The 19,904-nt window shown below is 46.8% G+C and overlaps 1 protein-coding gene across 1 annotated transcript in view; it reads right to left on the reverse strand.

Annotated features, from left to right (window-relative positions):
• Positions 1 to 19,904, reverse strand: part of PCCB (propionyl-CoA carboxylase subunit beta) — a 33,198-nt gene that overhangs the window by 4,903 nt on the left and 8,391 nt on the right. The window contains exons 7-11 of the mRNA XM_063915511.1: positions 16,572 to 16,680; positions 14,232 to 14,352; positions 7,058 to 7,139; positions 6,742 to 6,865; positions 6,341 to 6,448 (exon numbers count right to left, since the gene is read on the reverse strand). Coding sequence (XP_063771581.1) covers positions 6,341 to 6,448; positions 6,742 to 6,865; positions 7,058 to 7,139; positions 14,232 to 14,352; positions 16,572 to 16,680 — 544 coding nt within the window. The remainder of the gene's footprint in view (positions 1 to 6,340; positions 6,449 to 6,741; positions 6,866 to 7,057; positions 7,140 to 14,231; positions 14,353 to 16,571; positions 16,681 to 19,904) is intronic.

The raw sequence follows: 19,904 nt of genomic DNA on the forward strand, positions 1-19,904 counted from the left end.
CTCCAGGTCCTCCTCAGCCAGGGTATCAAATTTGTAGAATTTAGCAAACGTGTTTGCCCCTGACCAAGTAGCTGCTCGGCAAAGTTGTAAAGCCGAGACCCCTCGGGCAGCCGCCCAAGATGAGCCCACCTTCCTTGTGGAATGGGCTTTTACAGATTTTGGCTGTGGCAGGCCGGCCACAGAATGTGCAAGCTGAATTGTACTACAAATCCAACGAGCAATCGTCTGCTTAGAAGCAGGAGCACCCAGCTTGTTGGGTGCATACAGGATAAACCGAGTCAGATTTCCTGACTCCAGCCGTCCTGGAAATATATATTTTCAGGGCCCTGACTACGTCCAGTAACTTGGAGTCCTCCAAGTCCCTAGTAGCCGCAGGCACCACAATAGGCTGGTTCACGTGAAACGCTGAAACCACCTTTGGGAGAAATTGAGGACGAGTCCTCAATTCTGCCCTATCCGTGTGAAAAATCAGGTAAGGGCTTTTATAAGATAAAGCCGCCAATTCCGAGACACGCCTGGCTGAAGCCAGGGCTAACAGCATTACCACCTTCCATGTGAGATATTTTAATTCCACAGTGGTGAGTGGTTCAAACCAATGTGATTTTAGGAACCCCAAAACCACATTGAGATCCCAAGGTGCCACCGGGGGCACAAAAGGAGGCTGTATATGCAGTACCCCTTTGACAAACGTCTGAACTTCAGGGACTGAAGCTAGTTCTTTTTGGAAGAAAATCGACAGGGCCGAAATTTGAACCTTAATGGACCCTAATTTTAGGCCCATAGACAGTCCTGTTTGCAGGAAATGTAGGAAGCGACCCAGTTGAAATTCCTCTGTAGGGGCCTCTTTGGCCTCACACCACGCAACATATTTTCGCCAAATGCGGTGATAATGTTTTGCAGTTACATCCTTCCTGGCCTTTATCAGGGTAGGGATGACTTCTTCTGGAATGCCTTTTTCCTTCAGGATCCGGCGTTCAACCGCCATGCCGTCAAACGCAGCCGCGGTAAGTCTTGGAACAGACAAGGCCCCTGCTGGAGCAGGTCCTTTCTTAGAGGTAGAGGCCACGGTTCCTCCGTGAGCATCTCTTGAAGTTCCGGGTACCAAGTCCTTCTTGGCCAATCCGGAACCACGAGTATAGTTCTTACTCCTCTCCTTTTTATGATTCTCAGTACTTTTGGTATGAGAGGCAGAGGAGGGAACACATACACTGACTGGTACACCCATGGTGTTACCAGAGCGTCCACCGCTATTGCCTGAGGGTCCCTTGACCTGGCGCAATATCTGTCTAGTTTTTTGTTGAGACGGGACGCCATCATGTCCACCTTTGGTTTTTCCCAACGGTTTACCATCTCTTGGAAGACTTCTGGATGAAGTCCCCACTCCCCCGGGTGAAGGTCGTGTCTGCTGAGGAAGTCCGCTTCCCAGTTGTCCACTCCCGGAATGAACACTGCTGACAGTGCTATCACATGATTCTCCGCCCAGCGAAGAATCCTTGCAGCTTCTGCCATCGCCCTCCTGCTTCTCGTGCCGCCCTGTCTGTTTACGTGGGCGACTGACGTGATGTTGTCCGATTGGATCAATACCGCTTGACCCTGAAGCAGGGGTTATGCTTGACTTAGGGCATTGTAAATGGCCCTTAGTTCCAGAATGTTTATATGAAGAGATGTTTTCATGCTTGACCACAAGCCCTGGAAATTTCGTCCCTGTGTGACTGCTCCCCAGCCTCTCAGGCTGGCATCCGTGGTCACCAGGATCCAATCCTGAATGCCGAATCTGCGGCCCTCTAGTAGATGAGCACTCTGCAGCCACCACAGAAGAGACACCCTTGTCCTTGGCGACAGGGTTATCCGCTGATGCATCTGAAGATGCGATCCGGACCATTTGTCCAGAAGATCCCACTGAAAAGTTCTTGCATGGAATCTTCCGAATGGAATCGCTTCGTAAGAAGCCACCATTTTTCCCCAGGACCCTCGTGCACTGATGCACTGACACCTGGCCTGGTTTTAGGAGATTCCTGACTAGCTCGGATAACTCCCTGGCCTTCTCCTCTGGGAGAAACACCTTTTTCTGGACTGTGTCCAGAATCATTCCTAGGAACAGGAGACGTGTTGTTGGAATCAGCTGCGATTTTGGAATATTTAGAATCCACCCGTGCTGACGTAACACTAACTGAGATAGTGCTACTCCGACTTCTAACTGTTCCCTGGACCTTGCCCTTATCAGGAGATCGTCCAAGTAAGGGATAATTAAAACGCCTTTTCTTCGAAGAAGAATCATCATTTCGGCCATTACCTTGGTAAAGACCCGAGGTGCCGTGGACAACCCAAACGGCAGCGTCTGAAACTGATAATGACAGTTTTGTACTACAAATCTGAGGTACCCTTGGTGAGAAGGGTAGATTGGGACGTGGAGATAAGCATCTTTGATGTCCAGAGACACCATATAGTCCCCTTCTTCCAGGTTTGCAATCACTGCTCTGAGTGACTCCATCTTGAATTTGAACCTCTTTATGTAAGTGTTCAAGGATTTTAGATTTAAAATTGGTCTCACCGAGCCGTCCGGCTTCGGTACCACAAACAGCGTGGAATAATACCCCTTTCCCTGTTGTAGGAGAGGTACCTTGATTATCACCTGCTGGGAATACAGCTTGTGAATGGCTTCCAAAATTGCCTCCCTGTCGGAGGGAGACTTTGGTAGAGCAGACTTCAGGAACCGGCGAGGGGGAGACGTCTCGAATTCCAGTTTGTACCCCTGTGATACTACCTGCAGAATCCAGGGGTCCACTTGCGAGTGAGCCCACTGCGCGTTGAAATTTTTGAGACGGGCCCCCACCATGTCAGAGTCCGCTTGTAAAGCCCCAGCGTCATGCTGAAGACTTGGCAGAAGCAGAGGAGGGCTTCTGCTCCTGGGAAGAGGCTGCCTGGTGCAGTCTTTTTCCTCTTCCTCTGCCCCGGGGCAGAAATGAGTGGCCTTTTGCCCGCTTGTACTTATGGGAACGAAAGGACTGAGTTTGAAAAGACGGTGTCTTTTTCTGCTGAGAGGTGACCTGGGGTAAAAAGGTAGACTTTCCGGCCGTTGCCGTGGCCACCAGGTCCGATAGACCGGCCCCAAATAACTCCTCCCCTTTATACGGCAATACTTCCATATGTCGTTTGGAATCCGCATCCCCTGACCACTGTCGCGTCCATAACGCTCTTCTGGCAGAAATGGACATAGCACTCACTCTTGATGCCAGGGTGCAAATATCCCTCTGTGCATCACGCATATATAGTAATGCATCCTTCAAATGCTCTATAGTTAGTAATATACTGTCCCTATCCAGGGTATCAATATTTTCAGTCAGGGAATCCGACCACGCCACTCCAGCACTGCACATCCAGGCTGAGGCGATTGCTGGTCGCAGTATAACACCAGTATGTGTGTATAGACCCTTCAGGATATTTTCCAGCCTTCTATCCGCTGGTTCTTTGAGGGCGGCCGTATCAGGAGACGGTAACGCTACTTGTTTAGATAAACGTGTGAGCGCTTTATCTACTCTAGGGGGTGTTTCCCAACGCGCCCTAACCTCTGGCGGGAAAGGGTATAGTGCCAATAATTTATTAGAAATTAGCACTTTATCGGGGGAAACCCACGCTTTATCACACACCTCATTTAATTCATCTGACTCAGGAAAAGCTACTGGTAGTTTTTTTACTCCCCACATAATACCCTTCTTTGTGGTACTTGTAGTGTCAGAAATGTTCAATGCCTCCTTCATTGCCGTGATCATGTAACGTGTTGCCCTACTGGACATTACGTTTGTCTCCTCACCGTCGACACTGGACTCAGTATCTGTGTCTGGGTCTGTGTCGACCCACTGAGGTAACGGGCGTTTTATCGCCCCTGACGGTGTCTGAGACGCCTGGACAGGCACTAATTGATTTGTCGGCTGTCTCATGTCGTCAACAGTTTTTTGTAAAGTGCTGACATTGTCACGTAGTTCTTTAAATACAACCATCCAGTCAGGTGTCGACTCCCTAGGGGGTGACATCACTAACACAGGCAATTGCTCTGCTTCCACATCATTTTCCTCCTCATACATGTCGACACAATCGTACCGACACCCAGCACACACACAGGGAATGCTCTGATAGAGGACAGGACCCCACTAGCCCTTTGGGGAGACAGAGGGAGAGTTTGCCAGCACACACCAGAGCGCTATATATATATATATATATATATATATATATATATATATATATATATATATATATATATATAGGGATAACCTTATATAAGTGTTACTCCCTTTTATAGCTGCTGTTTATAATTTAGCTGCCAATAGTGCCCCCCCTCTCTCGTTTTTACCCTGATTCTGTAGGGACTGCAGGGGAGAGTCAGGGAGCCGTCCTTCCAGCGGAACTGTGAGGGAAAATGGCGCTTGTGTGCTGAGGAGATAGGCTCCGCCCCTTCACGACGGCCTTATCTCCCGCTTTTTTCTGGAAAACTGGCAGGGGTTAAATACATCCATATAGCCCAGGAGCTATATGTGATGTATTTCTTTTGCCATCCTAAGGTATTTCAGTTTTTATTGCGTCTCAGGGCGCTCCCCCCCAGCGCCCTGCACCCTCAGTGACCGGAGTGTGAAGTGTGCTGAGAGCAATGGCGCACAGCTGCAGTGCTGTGCGCTACCTTAGTTGAAGACAGGAACGTCTTCTGCCGCCGATTTCACCGGACCTCTTCGTTCTTCTGGCTCTGTAAGGGGGCCGGCGGCGCGGCTCCGGGACCCATCCAGGCTGAACCTGTGATCGTCCCTCTGGAGCTAATGTCCAGTAGCCTAAGAAGCCCAATCCACTCTGCACGCAGGTGAGTTCGCTTCTTCTCCCCTTAGTCCCACGATGCAGTGAGCCTGTTGCCAGCAGGACTCACTGAAAATAAAAAACCTAAAATAAACTTTTACTCTAAGCACCTAGCATGCACCCTTCTCGTTCGGGCACAAGAATCTAACGGAGGCTTGGAGGAGGGTCAAAGGGGGAGGAGCCAGTGCACACCAGCTAGTTCAAGCTTTTACTTTTGTGCCCAGTCTCCTGCGGAGCCGCTATTCCCCATGGTCCTTACGGAGTCCCAGCATCCACTTAGGACGTTAGAGAAAGATTGATTTGTTGGGTCTCATTAAACGGATATTCTTTGTAATGTCTGGAATAGTAAGTTCTCATCAGAGTCATGTAAGGATAGTTATACTGTAAAGGAGGGGTTATGAGGGTAAGCGGGTCGGCCCTTATGGACACCCCATGCATTGCCTATGATTATAACATTAAGAAATATTGTCCCCTATTACTGAGCTCTTGTATTCCTCCGGTTCCTAACATTTAGCAAGATGAGTCTACGTCACAGGGAACGGCTGGTACTTGTATGGTTTACAGAGATATTTCACACAATACATTTCAGTTTCATAGTGTACACATTTACATCTGACAAACACTTCAGCAGACTGACTACTATTGTGTTATGGCCCCTGGATAGGAGGCTTCCAATGTAAAGACAAAGCAACATTCAGAAATGAGGACTATACTTCACAATGATTTGTCTATGTGTGTCACGTATAGAGGATACTTGTATAGCATGCATAAATGGTAATCAACCAACCAACACATCCCAGTGATAACAAAAATCCATTGCATCCCTAATAAAATACAGATCAGAATTGTCTCACTAATATTGGCCCTCATTCAGTTTCTGTTGTAGTTTTGCTAATTTGGCAAAACTGCAACTGGCTGCGATCGCGGCTACGCTGCCCAGCATGCAAATACCCGCCCGTGATCGCATCGCTGATTTGTGGAAGCCCCCTGCCTCCGCAGCCAGGCTGTGAAGGGAGGAGCAGGGCAGCCATTTTTCGTAACGTCACGTGGCCGCCCTGAACGTGACCCCATTTCCCACGCCCCATCCGCCTAACACTGAGTTGCCACCTCCGCAATGCCACGTCGCAGCCCTGCGATCACTTCTGTCAATCAAGCAGAGGCATTTGCAGCGATGTGAACGCATTCTGCCGGTGCAGAACAGGACCTGTGTGTGCACAGTGGCCTTGAAAAGGTAAGAGTGCAGTAATGCGATGCCACCTGAATAAGGTCCATAGTCCAGTACCTGTTAGCAGGTCTGCCCTTGAAAAAGTCCCACCATGGGATGAAACGCGTTGGTAACACCCAAATACCCATGTTTTGTTTGTTTTTTTACATATCAGGTGTAAATCATTGTGATGTATACTCATAGTACCAATCAGCACCTATCGAGCACTATTACCATGCATAAATAAACAAACATTCAGCAAAAAACTAAAGGAAGAAATAAATGGTGTAAACTTACCTGGCAAAAATCCAGGTACATCCACAAATGTGACGATGGGGATATTGAAGGCATCACAGAACCTGACAAAGCGAGCGCCCTTTACTGAGGAGTTTATGTCCAAGCAGCCTGTGAGAAAACAGCAGTTAGGAATTGTGGGAACAATGGGCGTTATTACAGAACACAAAGCAGAAGAATCCTTTCCATCAGTGCCTGTAAGCCAGACATACAATTTTTAATTGCGATATGGGTCAAGCAGGAGTAGAGACCTTTACATACACAGAAAATACTCCCAACATGGGACTAAAGATGCCAACATGCCCTCGCAGCTAGTGCATGCTGGGACTTCTAGTTCCCAGGCTGGCTACATCCACTGTCAATCAGTTTACGTCTCAAGATCGTATTCATTTGCAGTCCAGTACCTGATGCAACTTTCGGCTGGTTCCCAACTATTCCAACGGTCCTCCCATTCATCCTGGCAAAGCCAACCACAATGTTCTTGGCATAGTTGGGCATAATCTCAAAGAAGTCTCGCTCATCAACAATCTGAGGAGACAAATCAGATCAACCAATGAAACAGGCACGTGTGGGCACATTAGTGCAGCACACAGCCACTACTGATGGGGTGACACTGCCTACAGCAGGGCTCAGGACAGAAATGCTTGTAGCATCTGTAGTATTAGACGTCTAAGAATACAACATAACATTTTGATGAAGTGGCTTTACTGATTGTATTACCGAATGAATGATGTCCAGCATGTCATAAGCTTTAGTGGTCTCCATGGGCACCACGGTATCTAATCCGGGGACAAGGCGGTCACTGTACATACAATAAAGACAGATTAATGGCTGGGAGAGAACACAGTATCAAACCAAACCATTCTACACTACAATATACACATTACCAACAACGGGCCGGATTCAGGGAAGTACGCAAAGCCGATGTTCCACAAAACTGAGCGATTATCGGCAGACTGCACATGTACTGCGTTTGCATTGCGCATGCGTCAAGGTGTCGTTGCAGACCCACATGCAGTGGGGATTCCTGCTCAAAGTGATTGACAGGAAGTGACTATTTGAGGGTGTCAACATGGTCTTAGCGGGGAGTGGTTAAAAAGCAGGCGTGTCAGACGTTACCTTTTTATTTGGGGTCAATGGGGAGTTTATTTTCCATTTCCATAACGGAACAACTTCAAGTTAAAGGTTTAGTAGAATTATTAATTCTAATATTTCCGTGAGCCCAGTATACCAAATAAATACATTGGGGGTAATTCCAAGTTGATCGCAGCAGGATTTTTGTTAGCAATTGGGCAAAACCATGTGCAGTGCAGGTGTGGCAGATATAACATTTGCAGAGAGAGTTAAATTTGGGTGGGTTATTTTGTTTCTGTGCAGGGTAAATACTGGCTGCTTTATTTTTACACTGCAAATTAGATTGCAGATTGAACACACCCCACCCAAATCTAACTCTCTCTGCACATGTTATATCTGCCTCCCCTGCAGTGCACATGGTTTTGCCCAACTGCCCAAAAAATTTCCTGCTGCGATCAACTTGGAATTACCCCCCTTGTGCAGAAAAATAAGAATTTACTTACCGATAATTCTATTTCTCGGAGTCCGTAGTGGATGCTGGGGTTCCTGAAAGGACCATGGGGAATAGCGGCTCCGCAGGAGACAGGGCACAAAAAGTAAAGCTTTACGATCAGGTGGTGTGTACTGGCTCCTCCCCCCATGACCCTCCTCCAAGCCTCAGTTAGGTACTGTGCCCGCACGAGCGTACACAATAAGGAAAGATTTATGAATCCCGGGTAAGACTCATACCAGCCACACCAATCACACCGTACAACCTGTGATCTAAACCCAGTTAACAGTATGATAACAGCGGAGCCTCTGAAAAGATGGCTCACAACAATAATAACCCGATTTTTGTAACTATGTACAAGTAATGCAGATAATCCGCACTTGGGATGGGCGCCCAGCATCCACTACGGACTCCGAGAAATAGAATTATCGGTAAGTAAATTCTTATTTTCTCTATCGTCCTAGTGGATGCTGGGGTTCCTGAAAGGACCATGGGGATTATACCAAAGCTCCCAAACGGGCGGGAGAGTGCGGATGACTCTGCAGCACCGAATGAGAGAACTCCAGGTCCTCCTTAGCCAGGGTATCAAATTTGTAGAATTTTACAAACGTGTTCTCCCCCGACCACGTAGCCGCTCGGCAGAGTTGTAATGCCGAGACCCCTCGGGCAGCCGCCCAAGAAGAACCCACCTTCCTTGTGGAGTGGGCTTTTACCGATTTTGGCTGTGGCAGGCCTGCCACAGAATGTGCAAGCTGAATCGTACTACAAATCCAGCGAGCAATAGTCTGCTTAGACGCAGGAGCGCCCAACTTGTTGGGAGCATATAGTATAAACAGCGAGTCAGATTTCCTGACTCCAGCTGTCCTTGAAATGTATATTTTTAAAGCTCTGACAACGTCCAACAACTTGGAGTCCTCCAAGTCGCTTGTAGCCGCAGGCACTACAATAGGTTGGTTCAGATGAAACGCTGACACCACCTTAGGGAGAAAATGCGGACGAGTCCGCAGTTCTGCCCTGTCCGAATGGAAAATCAGATATGGGCTTTTGTAAGATAAAGCTGCCAGTTCTGACACTCTCCTGGCCGAAGCCAGGGCTAGTAGCATGGTCACTTTCCATGTGAGATATTTCAAATCCACAGTTTTTAGTGGTTCAAACCAATGAGATTTGAGAAAATTCAAAACAACATTGAGATCCCACGGTGCCACTGGAGGCACCACAGGGGGCTGTATATACAGCACTCCCTTAACAAAAGTCTGGACTTCAGGAACTGAAGCCAATTCTTTTTGGAAGAAAATCGACAGGGCCGAAATTTGAACCTTAATAGATCCCAATTTGAGACCCATAGACAATCCTGATTGCAGGAAATGTAGGAATCGACCCAGTTGAAATTCCTGCGTCGGAGCACTCCGATCCTCGCACCACGCAACATATTTTCGCCAAATGCGGTGATAATGTTGCGCGGTTACTTCCTTCCTTGCTTTAATCAAAGTAGGAATGACTTCTTCCGGCATGCCTTTTTCCTTTAGGATCCGGCGTTCAACCGCCATGCCGTCAAACGCAGCCGCGGTAAGTCTTGAAACAGACAGGGACCCTGCTGAAGCAAGTCCCTTCTCAGAGGTAGAGGCCACGGATCTTCCGTGATCATCTCTTGAAGTTCCGGGTACCAAGTCCTTCTTGGCCAATCCGGAACCACTAGTATCGTTCTTACGCCTCTTTGCCGTATAATTCTCAATACTTTTGGTATGAGAGGCAGAGGAGGAAACACATACACCGACTGGTACACCCAAGGCGTTACCAGCGCGTCCACAGCTATTGCCTGCGGATCTCTTGACCTGGCGCAATACCTGTCCAGTTTTTTGTTGAGGCGAGACGCCATCATGTCCACCATTGGTCTTTCCCAACGGGTTACCAGCATGTGGAAAACTTCTGGATGAAGTCCCCACTCTCCCGGGTGAAGGTCGTGTCTGCTGAGGAAGTCTGCTTCCCAGTTGTCCACTCCCGGGATGAACACTGCTGACAGTGCTATCACATGATTCTCTGCCCAGCGAAGAATCCTTGCAGCTTCTGCCATTGCACTCCTGCTTCTTGTGCCGCCCTGTCTGTTCACATGGGCGACTGCCGTGATGTTGTCCGACTGGATCAACACCGGTTTTCCTTGAAGCAGAGGTTCTGCCTGGCTTAGAGCATTGTAGATTGCTCTTAGTTCCAGAATGTTTATGTGAAGAGACGTTTCCAGGCTCGACCACACGCCCTGGAAGTTTCTTCCTTGTGTGACTGCTCCCCAGCCTCTCAGGCTGGCGTCCGTGGTCACCAGGATCCAATCCTGTATGCCGAATCTGCGGCCCTCCAATAGATGAGCACTCTGCAACCACCACAGAAGAGATACCCTTGTCCTTGGAGACAGGGTTATCCGCTGGTGCATCTGAAGATGCGACCCTGACCATTTGTCCAACAGATCCCTCTGGAAAATTCTTGCGTGGAATCTGCCGAATGGAATTGCTTCGTAAGAAGCCACCATTTTTCCCAGGACTCTTGTGCATTGATGTACAGACACCTTTCCTGGTTTTAGGAGGTTCCTGACAAGCTCGGATAACTCCTTGGCTTTTTCCTCCGGGAGAAAAACCTTTTTCTGAACCGTGTCCAGAATCATCCCTAGGAACAGCAGACGTGTTGTCGGAATTAACTGGGATTTTGGAATATTCAGAATCCACCCGTGCTGTTTTAGCACTTCTTGAGACAGTGCTAATCCCATCTCTAGCTGTTCTCTGGACCTTGCCCTTATTAGGAGATCGTCCAAGTATGGGATAATTAATACGCCTTTTCTTCGAAGAAGAATCATCATCTCGGCCATTACCTTGGTAAAGACCCGAGGTGCCGTGGACAATCCGAACGGCAGCGTCTGAAACTGATAGTGACAGTTCTGTACGACGAACCTGAGGTACCCCTGGTGTGAGGGGTAAATTGGAACGTGGAGATACGCATCCTTGATGTCCAAGGATACCATAAAGTCCCCTTCTTCCAGGTTCGCTATCACTGCTCTGAGTGACTCCATCTTGAACTTGAACTTCTTTATGTACAGGTTCAAGGATTTCAGATTTAGAATAGGTCTTACCGAGCCATCCGGCTTCGGTACCACAAATAGAGTGGAATAATACCCCTTTCCTTGTTGTAAAAGGGGTACCTTGACTATCACCTGCTGAGAGTACAGCTTGTGAATGGCTTCCAAGACCGTCACCCTGTCGGAGGGGGACGTTGGTAAAGCAGACTTCAGGAAACGGCGAGGTGGATCCGTCTCTAGTTCCAACCTGTACCCCTGAGATATTATCTGCAGGATCCAGGGATCTACCTGCGAGTGAGCCCACTGCGCGCTGAAATTCTTGAGACGACCCCCCACCGCCCCCGAGTCCGCTTGAGAAGCCCCAGCGTCATGCTGAGGCTTTTGTAGAAGCGGGGGAGGGCTTCTGTTCCTGGGAAGGAGCTGCCTGTTGCTGTCTCTTCCCCCTTCCTCTGCCTCGTGGCAGATATGAATATCCCTTTGCTCTCTTGTTTTTAAAGGAACGAAAGGGCTGCGGTTGAAAAGTCGGTGTCTTTTTCTGTTGGGGAGTGACTTGAGATAAAAAGGTGGATTTCCCGGCTGTAGCCGTGGCCACCAAATCCGATAGACCGACACCAAATAACTCCTCCCCTTTATACGGCAAAACTTCCATATGCCGTTTTGAGTCCGCATCGCCTGACCACTGTCGCGTCCATAAACTTCTTCTGGCCGAAATGGACATAGCACTTACCCGTGATGCCAGTGTGCAGATATCCCTCTGTGCATCACGCATATAAAGAAATGCATCCTTTATTTGCTCTAAAGACAGTAAAACATTGTCCCTATCCAGGGTATCAATATTTTCAATCAGGGACTCTGACCAAGCTACCCCAGCACTGCACATCCAGGCTGTCGCTATAGCTGGTCGTAGTATAACACCTGTATGTGTGTATATACTTTTTTGGATATTTTCCATCCTCCTATCTGCTGGATCTTTAAGTGCGGCCGTCTCAGGAGAGGGTAACGCCACTTGTTTTGATAAGCGTGTGAGCGCCTTGTCCACCCTAGGAGGTGTTTCCCAGCGCGCCCTAACCTCTGGCGGGAAAGGGTATAAAGCCAATAACTTCTTTGAAATTAGCATTTTTTTATCGGGGGCAACCCACGCTTCATCACACACCTCATTTAATTCATCTGATTCAGGAAAAACTATAGGTAGTTTTTTCACACCCCACATGATACCCTGTTTTGTGGTACCTGTAGTATCAGCAATATGTAACGCCTCCTTCATTGCCAAAATCATATAACGTGTGGCCCTACTGGAAAATACGGTTGATTCGTCACCGTCGCCACTGGAATCAGTGCCTGTGTCTGGGTCTGTGTCGACCGACTGAGGCAAAGGGCGTTTTACAGCCCCTGACGGTGTTTGAGGCGCCTGGACAGGCACTAATTGATTGTCCGGCCGTCTCATGTCGTCAAACGACTGCTTTAGCGTGTTGACACTATCCCGTAATTCCATAAATAAAGGCATCCATTCTGGTGTCGACCCCCTAGGAGGTGACATCCCCATATTTGGCAATTGCTCCGCCTCCACACCAATATCGTCCTCATACATGTCGACACACACGTACCGACACACAGCAGACACACAGGGAATGCTCTTAACGAAGACAGGACCCCACTAGCCCTTTGGGGAGACAGAGGGAGAGTTTGCCAGCACACACCAAAAGCGCTATATATGACAGGGATAGCCTTATAATAAGTGCTCCCTGTATAGCTGCTTTAATAATATAGTTTTGCCACAATTTTGCCCCCCCTCTCTTGTTTTACCCTGTTTCTGTAGTGCAGTGCAGGGGAGAGCCTGGGAGCCTTCCTGACCAGCGGAGCTGTGTGAGGAAAATGGCGCTGTGTGCTGAGGAGATAGGCCCCGCCCCTTTTTCGGCGGGCTCGTCTCCCGCTCTTTAGTGGATTCTGGCAGGGGTTAAATATCTCCATATAGCCCCCGGAGGCTATATGTGAGGTATTTTTAGCCAAAAAAGGTTTTCATTTGCCTCCCAGGGCGCCCCCCTCCCAGCGCCCTGCACCCTCAGTGACTGCCGTGTGAAGTGTGCTGAGAGGAAAATGGCGCACAGCTGCAGTGCTGTGCGCTACCTTAAGAAGACTGAGGAGTCCTCTGCCGCCGATTCTGGACCTCTTCTCGTTTCAGCATCTGCAAGGGGGCCGGCGGCGAGGCTCCGGTGACCATCCAGGCTGTACCTGTGATCGTCCCTCTGGAGCTAATGTCCAGTAGCCAAGAAGCCAATCCATCCTGCACGCAGGTGAGTTCACTTCTTCTCCCCTAAGTCCCTCGTTGCAGTGATCCTGTTGCCAGCAGGACTCACTGTAAAATAAAAAACCTAAGCTAAACTTTTCTAAGCAGCTCTTTAGGAGAGCCACCTAGATTGCACCCTTCTCGGCCGGGCACAAAAATCTAACTGAGGCTTGGAGGAGGGTCATGGGGGGAGGAGCCAGTACACACCACCTGATCGTAAAGCTTTACTTTTTGTGCCCTGCCTCCTGCGGAGCCGCTATTCCCCATGGTCCTTTCAGGAACCCCAGCATCCACTAGGACGATAGAGAAAGTAGCAAATAGGAGCTAAATAAAGCCACTAATACTTTGGTGCTGGTGATAATAAAAGAACACAAGATACAGACCACCGCCTACTCCACTCCCTCCTACTCTTAGATTCAATCTTTCACTATGGGACTATTGCTCCAGAGTCCAGAGTGTTTGGGCTGCTCCCAAACCTTCCTCTTATGGTTCCTCTATGGGACAAAAAGAAGCCTCAATCCAAGGCCTTTTGAACCATGGAATTTAACCCAAATCACAGCAGCTATGGGCTCCGGCTGACAGCAGTATTGTATTGGGGCGCTTCATCTGGTTGTTCAGCTAGATTACCACTCCATTGCTTCTGTGCAATGTGGCACACCATCTGTGGCTCAACTGAGCACTGATCCATTGTGCAGGGATCAGGCAAAATGTTTGGTTCTACCTCTGGGCAAGATAAAAGCAATGCACAGCAGCTGAGGACATACACTACATTGCCATTATATATAATCTGGTACGCAACTGGCACTTTGTTATGCAGTAGGAAGATCTTACACAGGAGTTAAGTGGTCTCAGATAACGCTAAAGCTGCAGTCATGAAATCAATCAGGAATGGTTCTACGGCAGGTGGGAAACTCCTGGTCAACAAAACATTACAACAGGTCACTGAACTAGATGCATAGGAATCCTGTGTATACAATATAAAGCTTACCTTGGATCGTGACACTCTCTGATCGGTGACGGATCCTTGTTGCTCAGTGGAAGGTAGTTAAAGAATTCCCGAAGGTTTAATAAAGCATCAATGTCATTCTCAAATGCTCGATGAGCCACTCCTACAAGATAAGTAGAAGGTGCTCACCACAGAAGATGAGGAGACATGGCCATGATGAACACTAGCATTATAAAAATAGCGGCATACAACAGAGTGAATAAATTTTAAAAGAGCGGAGTACACATCAAAAATAATGAATAAAATAAATAAATATAAACTTCCTGTTACCACAGATGCACTGCCCTCTACCTTCCTGCAGGCAGGAGACTGGCATTGTAGCCCCTAAATCGGTATGGGGCTGAAATGTTACCGCAGCATCCCGCTATTTAGAATTCCGTCAGGGTTCGGAAAGCAAGCTACCCTTCTCCCACTTACCACCTAACCCTAAACCTCTCCGGTGGTGCCTTACCCTCCCTTCCCCCCTCCCTTGCAGCCTAACCTCTCCCCCCTGCAAACTAACCCTTCCTTTCTGCAGCCTAAACCTAACCCCCCCCTTTCCTAACCCCCCCCCCCCCCCTGCAGCTTACCTCTCTAATGTCCTGGCAGTCAGTCGGTCGGGATGCCAACACTGTGATCCTATTCTGGATGCCAGCGCCGGCATTCTGATCAGTGTCGGGATTTCGGCGTTGGTCGTTTGACAGCCGGGATCCCGGCTACTAAATCATTAGGTCAGAGAAGGTGTGTTGGCGGAATTACAGGCTATGCAGCCTGGATGGAATTTCATCTGTTATCAGTCCTGCACCCAGTACAGGGCTGGTGTAAGTGTACACTAATAGGGATAGTGTCTATGGGGTATATGCAATTGCGGTCGAATTGCCACAAATGTCGAAAAACGGGGCATTTGACACAAAAAAAAATTATTCGACAATGCAATACAGTACTTTGACAAAAAAACGGCCGTTTCAAATTCGACTTTTTGCAATTCGACAGTTGTCAAATTCGACATGTCTGCAATGGTAAAAATGCGGCATTTCGACAAAAGTATATTCAATACGGGGGATCCACTGTCATTTTCCCCCCAGTATTTTTAGAACCAGTACCGGCTCAAAGAGCCCGAGGCTGGTTATGCTTAGGAGGGGGGACCCCAAGCATTTTTTTTCTTGATTTTTTTAAACACTTTTGTGCCGTCCATGAAGTCGAATCCAGGACGCACACTATCGTCAATTGGTCCGTTTTTCGACAGCGGGACTGTCGAATCCGTTTTTTATTGAATATGTCGAATTCGGGTCCCGGTGGGAGGTTGTCTGACTGTCGAATTGTGTCGAATTTAAAAACGGTCGAATTCCAGCCGGAATTCGACCGCAATTGCATATACCCCTATGAAGCCATGCATGTGGATAGGGGTGATCCGGGCGCAGAGATGTGTACTTCTCAGCATGCGGGTGAAGATACATATTTAGTTCCGCACCAGCAACGTGTGAGCCTCTATAACTTTAGGTTAGAAAAGGGGACAAATACCTTTTTACTAATCGTATTGCAAGTCAGGAAGTGTAACCGCTTCTAATTATGCTTATGGCAGACACCACACACACACACACACACACACACACACACACACACACACACACACACAAACTTGTCCATGTTCGATGGACATGGTAGCCATGGGCAAGGGAATTTCTGTTATAACACACCAAAGTAATTGCACAGGTAGATAATTAGTGCCCTTAATTAGTGAACAATGCAATTAAGTAAGTATAACGTGGGTGCAGGGCCCACCTGGACGCAGGGACTTGTGTGCACCCATTGCAAATGCGCCTATGTCACAATGGTATAACTGAGCACTGATGCAGATCTAAGCCATAGTACAGACTTGTTATGATATGTATAAACTTGATACTTGTTATGAGTGCAGCATAAACAGTTTTGTTCTCCCAGTCCCTTTCCGCTGCCTGCTCCTCCAGTTTTGTTCTCCCAGTCCCTTTCCGTTGCCTGCTCCTCGGCAGTGCCCATATCTGTCACAGGGTGTAGTACGATATGCCGGCGGCCAGCACAGCGGCGCTGGGATTCTGACCGCCGGCATACACACAGCTGGGTGAGCGCAAAGGAGCCCATTGCAGGCTCGCCACGTGCACAGCGCTATTTATTCTCCCTCCAGGGGGGTCGTGGACCCCCACGTGGAAGAATAGTTGTCGGTATGCCAGGTGTCGGGATTCCGACACCGTATATTGAGCGCCCCTATCCCAACAGCCGACATACTGAATACCACCCCTGTCACAAACACTGGATTACTCTCTCATCCTGGGTTCTGCTAATTACAGAAAGCAGTGGAACACTCACCTGAGAGTGCAGTATGGGTTTTGGCTCCTCCTAGGTCTTCCTGCGTCACATCCTCATTGGTAACTGACTTTACTACATCTGGACCAGTAATGAATAAGTAGGAAGTGTCCTAGGGGTGGGGACAAAGAAAAAAAAAAGCAGCAAGGTAATGATTTGTCTGCCACCAATACTTTTTCTGATTAACAAAATTCAAAAGGCTTCTGTTAAATTACTGTAATCCGACTTGTGCGATGCAGTGCAAATTAAAAATCTAAATTATTAATAAGCTAGCATTTGCCCGTGGCTTCACTTGCGTGGATGTCTGGAACTAATTGTACAAAGACAGTAGTGCCATCTAATATTGTGATGTAAACTTATCACTGATCATACATTTTTTTGTAAAAAAAATCTGCCGCTTTTCCTTAAGGGATTAACACAAAAAGATGCTTGGGGATACTAATTAATGAGAAAGCCAAGTAAAGGTGCCCAAGGGATAAGCAGCTGGTTCTGAGATCCATGTATGTATGTATGTATGTATGTATGTATGTATGTATGTATATATATATATATATATATACACACACACATATACACACATACATATTTTATACATTCATATTGTCATTTTGGTATTGAGGAGGCTGCATGCGCCTGGTGTTAAGCATCTGGCTTTTCCTTTATTGCCCCTCTCCCTGATGTCACTTTGAGATCATACATACCGCAGTTTCTCTCTAGGTCACTAAGCTATACAATAGTGAAAACTCGATCCGCACTCATCCAGTAGTTTTTGCGAGATGCCGAATTGAACTGACAAATAATCCTCATAAACTGTCCCTAGAAGTATATGGGGGGGGGGGGGGGGTATGTGATTAGCTCAGTTTTTTTCGCCTAGGTACAAAAACTGAGCTTTACGCTATTTTTAGGGAGAATGGGGATTCGCCCTATGCAATAGCAGGGACAGATTTTCGCCTAGGTGAAAAATGCGTTGGGGTGTAAAACACGTGGATTGTCGAATCCACGTGTTTTCCGTAAAAAATGTGGGCCATTTTTGCCGATTTTGAGGCATTTTTCGCCAGTGCCTTTTCACTTAATAAAAAAGGTGAAAAGGCATTGGTGAAAATGCCTTCAAAAAGGATGAAAAGGGCCCTAAATGAACACTCAGTGCGGCGAATTCATTAGCTCCAAAATGATCACAGCTAATTGCATACCCCCCTATTTCTCAAAAAACATTCTATGTACAGACACGACCCTTACAGGTTGTTGTTTTTTTTATGTATAGATGAGGTTTAATTTCCAAAATGAAAAAAAAAAAAAAAAGTGAAAAGCAAAATAGAAATTCATAAAAAAAGGGTCTTGATAATATGAATAATTTACAGTGCACCAATAGTCAACGTGCTCACTGACATTTACTGGTTCACACTGCACGTTAGGCAATGTGCTCAATGAAATCAAGTGCACCAATAGGCAGTATGCAAACAAATGTCTCCACTTCTTAATGCACAGATACTTTGCATGTTAAGTAATATCTATCAATTCATAGGACACCAATAGGCAGCAAGCTCAGTTACATTAAAGCATAGTGCACCAATAGGCAGTGTATTCAGTAATGACACCGGTTCACAGCGCACAGACTAACCTCACTGAGCATGTGGCCTCTGACTCACAAATGTACTGACAGGCAACAATATAAACAAGTTACTATAATGCCGACTTAGATTTTACTTAAATACTGTACCTATCAAGTTGCTTTTTATAAGTACAAGATGTGTTTTAATCAATTTATTATGTTTTGAGATGTAATAATAAATACATATATTTTTGGAATTCACAGACAAAACAGTTTGAATAATAATAATAATAATAATAATAATATTATTATTATTTTAGTAATCTCTGAGCTTATACCTCCGTTTGGTGGGTTTTTCATGTGGTTTCACGTGGTACAATGTACGTAACTGTTTCCAGCCATAGAATTAGTCTCATCACTTTTATTTTTTTTTATTTTTTTTAACAATCAGAATTAGTTTAATTATTTCAAATGATTCTGAATTATATGGCAATATTTAATATCATCTAATTTCCCTCCTTTTAATTAAGTCCCTCATATTAAAATGAATTAAATAATTAACTAGACATTAATTACAAGAATTCTGGCTTGTTTTGTTCATAAGATTGAGCAAAGAATATAAACTTTCTGTGGGGGTAATTCCAAGTTGATCGCAGCAGGAAATTTTTTTAGCAGTTGGGCAAAACCATGGGGGTAATTCCAAGTTGATCGCAGCAGGATTTTTGATAGCAACTGGGCAAAACCATGTGCACTGCAGGGGAGGCAGATATAACATGTGCAGAGAGAGTTAGATTTGGGTGTGGTGCGTTCAATCTGCAATCTAATTTGCAGTGTAAAAATAAAGCAGCCAGTATTTACCCTGCACAGAAATAAAATAACCCACCCAAATCTAACTCTTTCTGCACATGTTATATCTGCCTCCCCTGCAGTGCACATGGTTTTGCCCAGTTGCTATCAAAAATCCTGCTGCAATCAACTTGGAATTACCCCCCATGTGCACTGCAGGGGGGGCAGATATAACGTGCAGAGAGAGATAGATTTGGGTGTGGTGAGTTCAATCTGCAATCTAAATTGCAGTGTAAAAATAAAGCAGCCAGTATTTAGCCTGCACAGAAACAAAATAACCCACCCAAATCTAACTCTCTCTGCAGATGTTATATCTGCCCCCCTTGCAGTGCACATGGTTTTGCCCAACTGCTAAAAAATTTCATGCTGCGATCAACTTGGAATTACCCCCTGTGTCTTTTAGGACTACTGGACCCTTAATGTCAAATCTCAATGCGGCGTGCAATGTTTTCTTGGTATAAAGGCTGCAGTCATAGGGGGTAATTCAGATCTGATCGCAGCAGCAAATTTGTTAGCAGTTGGGCAAAACCATGGTGGTCATTCCGAGTTGTTCGCTCGCTAGCTACTTTTAGCAGAAATGCAAACACAAAGCCGCTGCCCTCTGGGAGTGTATCTTAGCATAGCAGAATTGCTAACGAAAGATTATCAATTCTGCTATTAAGTATTTCCTTGCAGTTTCTGAGTAGCTGCAGACCTACTCCTAGATTGCGATCACCTCAGTCCGTTTAGTTCCTGGTTTGACGTCACAAACACGCCCAGCGTCCGGCCAGCCACTCCCCCGTTTCTCCAGCCACTCCTGCGTTTTCTGCCTGCACGCCTGCGTTTTTTAGCACACTCCCGGAAAACGCTCAGTTACCGCCCAGAAACACCCACTTCCTGTCAATCATTCTCCGATCTACAGAGCGACTGAAAAGCTTCGCCCGTGAGTAAAATAGCATAGT

Source organism: Pseudophryne corroboree, chromosome 4 (genome assembly GCF_028390025.1).
Source record: "Pseudophryne corroboree isolate aPseCor3 chromosome 4, aPseCor3.hap2, whole genome shotgun sequence".
In the NCBI taxonomy this organism is placed as follows: domain Eukaryota; kingdom Metazoa; phylum Chordata; class Amphibia; order Anura; family Myobatrachidae; genus Pseudophryne; species Pseudophryne corroboree.